General features: G+C 44.9%; 1 protein-coding gene across 1 annotated transcript in view; it reads right to left on the bottom strand.

Annotated features, from left to right (window-relative positions):
* Positions 1-126: 126 nt before the first annotated feature.
* The window catches only part of si:ch211-89o9.6 (zinc finger and BTB domain-containing protein 5), a gene marked incomplete in the record, with an annotated part of 46,441 nt that continues 37,125 nt past the window's right edge, over positions 127-9,442 (bottom strand). Inside the window, 2 exon segments of the mRNA XM_005950764.3 lie at positions 127-1,790; positions 4,394-4,796. Coding sequence (XP_005950826.2) covers positions 1,159-1,790; positions 4,394-4,796 — 1,035 coding nt within the window.

Below are 9,442 nucleotides of genomic sequence, written 5' to 3'. Positions count from 1 at the left end.
ATCCAGGTCTTTATGTCTTTAAGACATTCCTGCAGTTTAACTCATTGGTGTGTGTTATCTGGCTTCATGGACAGATAGAGCTGGGTGTCATCAGCATAGCAGTGTAAATGTATGCTATGTCTTCTAATGATGCTGCCTAAGGGAAGCATGTATAATGTAAACAGAATTGGTCCTAGCACTGATAAATATTGTTTTGTGTTCTTCTTTACAGCCTACAGGTCAGCTGTAGCACAGACTTCAGGCTTCCGTGGATGAAGAGTTTAACGCGGCACCCCTCTAGATGAATTCTGCCTACACATCCAATTTATTTATTAACTCTGTGAAAGTGGAAGATTTCACCACAGAATAAGAGAGAGAGAGGGCAACTATCACACAGGAAAGAATGAAAAGAGCTGAAAGCACCACATTAGATCTGATGAGGTTGGTCACAGGAGACTTTATATGCTCTTTAATTCAGTCTGATTGTGTTCCCACTGTGGTCAAATACACATCGTGGTCAAACGTTTCCAACTACTCATCATGGTGATGAATGTCATGTAATCGACTCTGCGTACTTTTCTTTTTTGAGGTGAAATAATTGTCCAGCATACACCTTTAGTGAGTGAAAAACGAGAGTTTGAGTTTAGTTTGGATTTCTTGTAACACTCACAGGGTCACATGTTTATATACAGGCACAAAAATACAATATTTAGCGAAAGTGGAAATCTTTGGTTGGTAAAGATGATGTTAAAGATGTAGGTTATCACCTCAGGGGTGGTCCTGAGAGCCTTTTACTGTAATCATGTGGGTCATTAATGGACATGAGCCAAGGCATTATTACAGTCACAGGAGCCAGGGTATGACTGGGGGTTGAAATCCCTGCATTTTAGGCCACTGATAGCTGTTGTCGTGAGCCACCCCCTCTGTTCAGTGAAGCTCTTCCAGTTTCTCTTCTTTTCTTTAAGTGTATACGTCCTGGAGAGCTGGCACTCTCTTTAGGTTGTGCCATGCATCCATGGAGAGGCTCTCTGAGGACCCAGGAGACAAAGGAAAAGTTTCAAAACGCCCACAGGAACACAGAGAAAGAGCTAAACTGGGTCAACTATAACCAGGGACACAAAAAACTGTCACTGGGCAGAGTTATACTACCCTTTGAATCAATAATAACAGCATCAGCAGTTACAGCCCTGCCCCGGCTTGTGCTCCGCAGCCTGTGGCAGACTGCTGGTGTGTCCTCAAGTTGCAGATCCAAGCAAACCTCTTCCCACACTGGTTGCAGCTGAAGGGTTTCTCCCCCGTGTGAACCCTTTGGTGCTTTTTCAGGTTTCCAGCCTCAGAGAAGTGCTTCCCACAAGTGTCACAGCGGAAAGGCTTCTCGCCTGTGTGCACTCTCTTGTGGACCTCTAGATTGGACAGGCCAGAGAAAGCTTTTCCGCAGGCTCCACATACGTAACTCTTCCTGCGGCGCTCTGTGGGCAAAGTGCATGCAGCACGATTTTTATTAAGGTTAGTGAGGAGAGTTGTCCGATGCTGTGGGGCGATGGCCACCTCAGTGCTGGCCAGCGGTGCTACAGCTCCCCGGACTGATAGAGAGGACTGTGGAGCCCCAGCTGTCTTGGTTTTACTTGTTTTACTGACAGCACCTGTGCTGGAGGACGGTGTGATTCGTGAGGGAGGGACGGTGCTTTCCTGTTGAGAGTAAGTGTTGCCATTTTGAAGCTGCTGCACTTGAGCCTGTGCTGGTGTTCTCCTCCAGGAAGGCTGGGAAGATCCTGGATCCTGCATTCTCAAAGACGTGGGTGCAGAAGTCCCTGAGGAACCAGAGAAAACAAGGAATCAGCTGTCACTAAACTCGGAGCCAGGCAGTTATATGTGATGGTTGCTTTTCCAAGATGAGCGCTATTAATTCTCTATAGGCTCGTCTTGTTCGTGTATTTACTCATTTCTCTTAATGGTATTTCTGTGTAACACAAGTAAATATAAATATATATTAAAAATAAAAGCACCAATGGCTGCACCAGTAAAAACATACAAGGAAAAACAACAAATTCATACAGCAGAAACACGCAAATCAACAACGAGAGGAGCTAAAACAAGTGTGCGCACGCACACAAAGGTTGTTGATCCCTCAGTTTGAACTTCATGTTGCGACTAAACGGCTGGCCATCCTCTCCTCCTCCATCACCGTGTGGTATGCTGGAGCTGCTGAGAAGGTGATTGGCTGCAGACTCCCATCTCTGCAGGACCTGTACACCTCCAGGACACTGGGGCGTGCAGCTCGGATCTCAGCTGACCCTTCTCCCCCTGGACACAGTCTGTTTGACCTGCTCCCCTCAGGCAGGAAGCTCCGGTCCATTCGCACCAGAACCTCTCGCCATAAGAACATTTTCTTCCCCTCTGCTGTTGGACACATGAACAATAACCATATGACTGTCCCCGCCACTAACACATGACCCTACGCTGTGTCACTGCATCATTCCATGTTTGGCACTGATCACCACCTGCACTCATGTGTATATCTATCTACTGTTTATTTAAGCGTTATCTGACAGTATGTTTGCACTAAGTACCGCAGCAATTTTCCTAATGTTGTAAACCTGCTCAACATTTGGCAATAAAACCCTTTCTGACTCTGATTTGTTAAACTCAGCGTCCTACTCACTGCACTCACTCTGCTGGTCCACAGACTGTGACATTAGCATCTTCAGACCCTAAAGCATGCAATAGTACAATAGAGACTTTTCATCACCAGTATCTTTTTGTCAGGCTTCAGCAATAACAGCTGCCACAATGAGCTCAGTGTGTAAAGGAAAGCTTAACTAACAATAAAAATAATACATTTCATTTGAAAGCGCCTTTCAGAACACTCAAGGACACTGTACACAGCAGAATAATAAAAGCAACATAAAAGCCAGCAGTTTACACAATCATAAAAGCAAAAGACATAAAACAAATTTAAAATAGCAGAGTGGAGAGGTTATGTGGGATAAGCTGTTTTGAACGGGTTTTGAGTTGGGACCTAAAGAGAGAGAAGGAGGTGATATTTCTTAAATCAGGAGGTCAGGAATTCCAGAGTGGAGCAGCTGAAAGCTCCCCATGGTGGCCAAACAGGGGGAGGGGACGGAGAGAGAAAGGGAAGAAGAAGATCTGAGACACCGAGATGGGGCGGTGATCTGAACCAGATCAGGAGAGATGATGAATAGCCTTAAATGTGTACAAGAGTATTTTGAAATTGATACGATATTTGACCAGGAGCCAGTGAAGCTGCTGCAGGACAGGAGTGATGTGGTGGACAGAAGGGGTCCTGGTGATGATACGGGCAGCATTTCTGGGCGCGTTGAAGCTTGTGGACGAATGTTTGAGTAAGACCATAAAGAAGTGAATTACAGTAATCGATCCAGGAAGTAACAAGGATGTGGACAAGAATGGCAGCAGCATGTGGGGTGAGAAAAGGACGGAGACGATTAATGTTGCGCAATTGAAAATATGCAGACCGAGTGACGTTATTAATGTGTGAATCGAAAAGTACTGTCGAGGATGAGACCCAAGCTTTTCACAGAGGAAGAAACGAAGACTGGCGAGTTATTGATAGTAACAGAGAAGCTGTTGGTTCTGCATAATGTAGATTTAGTGCCGACCAAGAGGAGCTCGGATTTGTTACTGTTGAGTTTGAGAAAATTAGAAGAGAACCATGAATTTAGTTCAGCTAAACAGAGGGTGAGGGAGGATGGGGGAAGAGCAGAGTCAGGTTTAGTGGACAGATACAGCTGGGTGTCATCGGCATAACAGTGAAACTGGATGTTGTATTTATGTCCGAGCGGAAGAAGGTAGATAATGACAAGAAGGGGCCCAGGACAGATCCCTGGGGCACGCCAGTGGTCAGAGGAAAGGGCTGAGAAGTAAAGGATTTGAGTTGAATAAACTGAGTGTGATCAGACAGGTACGATTTAAACCAGGCTAGTGGAGTATGGGAGAGACCGATGGAGGCTAGCCTACTGAGGAGAACAGAGTGAGAAATAGTGTCGAAAGCAGTGCTCAGATCGAGGAGAATAAGAATGGAGAGTAGACCAGAGTCAGCTGCCATAAGAAGATCATTGGTTAATTTTATAAGTGCTGTTTCAATGCTGCGAGACTGGAACTGTTCACAGAGATTATTATTAGTTAAATGTGAGTGCAGTTGTGTGGCTCAAGAATGAGTCCAGCACACAATCACCCGTCTGCTGTCGACCTGTCTGCTATCACTTTGATGACCACTCCGACGTGGCACCAGTGGAAGCTTTGACAGCACACACTACTGGTTTTAAGTACGTTGATGGAACATCAATAAAGTGATCCAAATATCTGAAGGTGTACACAGGCAGGGCAAAACAACAGCATTAAGAGGCCGTACTGAGGAAAGCAGACAAAGTGTTACCCTGTGATGCAGACGGCCGGCCTGCAGAGGAGAAACTCTGCCCTCCGCTCGGCTTCAACGCCGAGGACGTCGAGGTCTGTGGGGGATCGAGCACTTGCCAAGGCTGTCGACGAGTGTCTATGATAACAACTCTATCCTGGTCACGTTCAGTTGACTTGTTAGGAACAAATGCACATGAAGAGCCACCAGGAGCTGACACAGGGTCATTATCAGGGGCCCAGCGGGTGAAGAAGGTTTCCAGTTCAAAGAGAGAGTAGTCACAGCTCGTGGGGTTGTTGCTGCATCGCTGCTGCTGCTGCTTGGTTGGGTTGGCTGGCATGTTGGTGTCTGGTACCCTCAGCTGGGCCGCCACAATGCTGCTGATATCTTCTGATTCTGCAGGGGTCCTTTGAGGTACTGCAACCTGGAAGGAGAGCAGAAGAAGGACCAAGCTTCATGACACAGGCTTACAGGACTGGGTTGAAAGTTTGAAACTAACAGAAGTTTGCTCATCCTTTTCTTACGAGAATGTACAGAGAATTATAGTTTCTGTACAAATGTAACAGAAAATGTAACAGAAGCCACAAACTAATCTGTGTACGTGCTCCACTGACAGAAGAGCTGCCACAACAGTCACAGTGTGGTTACTTTAGTAGTCAGAAGGTATAGGCTGAGTCGCGTGTCCTCTAATTAGAGCGAAAGGGCCGTCTGTGTATGATGACGATGCCACAGACAGCACACTTTTATTTTTCACTCAGTGTTACACTGGACTGCTTTGGTTAGAGAAAAAAAGATGAGGTCATGAAGATCCCTACAGGAAAATTCATTTCTATATCTATATCATAAACCATAACGCAGTGACAGCGGAGTCCAGCTATCAGCCAGCTCTGTGGTCAATGGTACACTGACCAGAGGATTAAGCTGGAATGTTTCTGATGGGGGAGATGTTGGAGCACCCAGAGCATAGGGAGCCCTGCCCTGGTCCAGGTTGGAACCAAGGACCTGGTAGACGTTTCTTCCTCAGACAAAGGGAGATTCTCAGACATAGACTTCAGGAAAATGTAGCTGCTTCTTCCTTTTAAAAGGAGTCAGGGGGTTTTGCCATTTGATTACAATGAGTCCTGGAAACTTTCCATTACAGGTCCTGGTGGGAAATATCTAGAAAATACTGCAATTCAATTTAACTTGTGTTTACGATAACATGGCACTAGTTCAGGACTTTAACAGTGCTAAATTTATTGAAAATTGCTGCACCTATTTCCATTTCCCAGTTTAGCACAGTTTGTACAAGTCTGATGATGCTGAAGTATTTAGTACAATATTTGGTATGAGCACATTTATGTTCCTCTTTTTCTGTCATTTCTATATAGTCTTCAGGAAAAGTTCTCCAGGCTTCTTGAAGGACATCCATAGCTCTTCTTTGGATGTTTCTGCCTTTTGTTCTGTAAAAGATTATCCCAAACTGCTTCAGTGATGTTGAGGTCTGGGCTATGGGGAGGTCCATCCACGACTGACAGCGTTGTGTTTTTCTATCCAGATATGCTTTTACTTCACATATTTGGGATCACTGCCATGCTGAAAAATGAAGCTACTGTCCATCAGATGCTCTTCAGATGCAACTGCATGGTTGGTCTGAATTTTATGGTACTTTTCTGTCTTTATAATTACACCAATTTGACAAGATCCCAACACCAGTGGTTGAAATTTAGCCATACCACGCCAGAAGCCCTACCGTGTTTTACAGATGGCTGTAGACCCTCACTGTTGTACCTCTGTCCTGACCTGCTCCATAGTGACATCCATTTGATCTTAAAGGTTTAAGTAGCATGTAAAAGTCATCACTTCATCAGACCTGTTTGACTGATTTTCAGTCCAGTTCCTGTTTAATGTTCACACTTGATCCTTTTCTCTGGCTTCTTTACAGCCACTGAAACCTTTTCTGGTGAGGCTTTAGTGACCAGTCATTGGTCAGCTGCAGGTCCAGATGCATCTCTCCGGTCCCGTGTTTCTTACTGACATGGCTTTGAGATACTGTTGGTCTGCTGCAGTTTTTTAGGTTTGGAACTTCCTCTCTCGTCATCCACACTTTGCAAAATTACTGGCTAAAAGATCTTTGAGAATTTTCTTGACACAACAAAAATATATTACGCCTGTGAAACTGTCATCTTTGACATTTGTTTGGTTTTAGTGACAGCCTCCCTTTACAATTGGTTGACTATTGTGTGTAGATGTAACCCTGGTTCATGCCTGAATGATTCACAGGTCAGAGTTCAGTCGCATAACAAACACAGATGAAAGCTGTCCTGTACAGGACAGGACCAAAGATGACTGAAAACTGCAAAATCCATTTACTTTTGGAGTTCAGAGTATTGCAGTGTTTTGAGTAAACTAGTATGTATGCATGCAGTTCTGTTTGTTTGACTGTAGGTCACTGTAAACCATCTGAACCAACTACAGCACACAGAACAGGGGCTGAAGGTTTATGGTGAGGGTGATATTTCTGTCTGTGTCCAAACACAAACAAGTCAAGATATGGTTGATAATAAAAACCACAGTTTTTAGATTTCCTTTACTGGTTTACAGTGTAAATCATTGATACGTGTGGGTGGAGGCACTCCGAAGCCTGAACAAGTGAGAAGGGTTGTGTCAGGAAGGTCATCCAGCTTAAAACCTTCACCACATCAAACATGAAGACGGAGATGAAAGTGTGAAGACAGGCAGCAAGTCAGAGGGAACAGCAGGAGTGTGGAGGTGTGAGGTCTATGAGTATAAAGGGAGAGACGGCCTGAACTGTGGTACTGTGTGTGGGAGGAGCTACAGGTGGGCTTGAGCTGGGGGTGGGATTACATCAGGGACCTGCAGCGCTGATGGACAGGCGATGAGGTCAGGTAGGAGTCTCTGTGGACTGTGATGTTTGCAGATGAGGGAGCGGGTGGAGGAGAGCCTGGAGAGTAGAGGAATGAAAGTCAGCAGAAAGGTGTGTGTGAATGAGACCAGAGGAAAGGTGAACATGTAAGGAGCAGAGACAGTGAAGGAGGATGAGTTTAAATACCTGGGACCATCCAGAGAGAGCTGCAGGCAGGGTGGAGTGGGTGGAGAAGAGTGTCAGAAGGATAGCTGCGAGAGTGAACGGGAAGGTTTTAGAAGATGGCAGTGAGAGCTGCTGTGATGTATGATGTGGAGACGGTGGCACTGACACAAAGACAGGACGCAGAGCTGAAGATGCTCAGGTGTTCACTGCGAGTGAGCGGGATGGACAGGACTAGAGGCTGGGATGGTTCGCACATGTGCAGAGCAGGGAGGGTGGATGTACTGGACATAGGATGATGAAGATGGAGCGGGAAAGAGGAAGACCTCAGAGGAGGTTCATGGATGTAGTGAAGGAGGAGATGCAGGGCGATGCTGGGATAGGGTGAGGCTGATGATGCTGTGGAGACATCAGCGATGTGTTTGCAGAGGGTGGTTACTGGGACTATAATTAACTGGACAACAGTGCCAATCCCCAAGAACCATTACAGCCTCTGCTCCATGCTTAGAAGGGGAGATTTTGTGTGTCCACCTTATTTCTGCCTCACAAAGACATGACGGCTTCAATCAAACATCACATTTGGAGTCATCATTCCTAATTATCGATTTCAACTTGTCCAGTACGTTGTTCTCTCCATTTCTCACCATCAGTACTGGTTTCCTTGAAGCACTTCCACTATGAAGGCCTGACTCACAGTGTTTTCCCATCAGATGTTACTGGAACACCACCGAGTCCTTGGTTCAGGTATGTGGATGACACCTGGGTGAAAATCAGATCTCAGAATCCCAGGTTCTAGTTCGATGTTTCAGGTAGTGTGTAATGTTTAGCTTACCCCAGTTTAGGTGTTTGTTAGTTTCTCTCTCTTTGTTTTTGTTTGTACTTTTGCTCAGCCAAATAACGGCTTGTGTTTCGTTCATCACCTCACTCTGCCTCCATCATGTTTTTGGGTCTCACTCCACGCCGTCTGCTTCACCTTCAGACGTGACAACCTGGGCCTCACAGAGTTTCTGTCTGATTTTTCAAAGTTTTTATCTGATTTAGTGCTCAGCTCAGATAAAATAATTATTGTGGGTGATTTTAACATCCATGTAGATGCTAAAAATAACAGCCTCAACATGGCATTTAATCTGTTATTAGTAGGGGTGGGTTAAAAAATCGATTTTAGTTTGAATAAAGCGACATCAATTCAATAAATCCTGAACCGATTTTTAAATATAAATGTATTTTTCCAGAAATGCCAGAATCTCAGCTTAAAGCTCACAAAACTATTTGAACAACCGCCGAACAGCTAAAACAGGAAATGAGAGCAGGTACATGGATTTCATTCACCGTGGATCGTTCACCCGGCAGCACGTACACGGACAACCTGTCAGGGCTGAAAATTTCACAGATTCTGATGCTGCAGGTTGAGTAACTCCGACTAAAACTGACTGAACCAGCAGCAAAAGGAGATCCAAACTACACTTCATGTTTGATAAGCATCGTCATCTCGGACCTTTGCTGTTTTGCTTCCACCACGATAAAATCACACTTCCTGCACAGCTCTCTCTCTCTCTGTACTTCAAGAACAGTTTCCCGTCTCAAATCTGTTTCTGCATTACTCTCTGCTTATTAAGCATCAGCCTACTGTTCTATTCAGTGCTGTTGGCCCCTGTTTTTTTCTCAACAATGACATCTGACATCAAAACCTCATTTCTGCAGTTTAAGATCGAAGAAATAGAAACTTTACACTCAGCTGTGTCTGTAATCAAACCTCTATAACTTTGCTCTGCTTCACTTCAGCAGCATCAGGTGATGTTTATACAGAGATGGGCAGTAACGCGTTACTGTAATCCGATTACTTTTTTCAAGTAACGAGTAAAGTAAGGGATTACTATTGCAAAAAAGGTAATTAGATTACTGTTACTTTCCCGTAGGAACGCTGCGTTACTGTGTTACTAAAACCGTGATTTTTTTGGGAGAATGTCTCACGACAGTGACGTAAGCGAGTGCGACGTTAGTGACAACAGCTGTGTGCAGATCAACAATGGATCACATATCGA

The sequence above is a fragment of the Haplochromis burtoni genome, unplaced genomic scaffold, assembly GCF_018398535.1.
Source record: "Haplochromis burtoni strain Fernald_Lab_line unplaced genomic scaffold, NCSU_Asbu1 Contig_824, whole genome shotgun sequence".
Taxonomy (NCBI): domain Eukaryota; kingdom Metazoa; phylum Chordata; class Actinopteri; order Cichliformes; family Cichlidae; genus Haplochromis; species Haplochromis burtoni.
The sequence above is the reverse complement of the archived record's forward strand: the minus strand, read 5'-3'. Positions and strand labels throughout refer to the sequence as shown.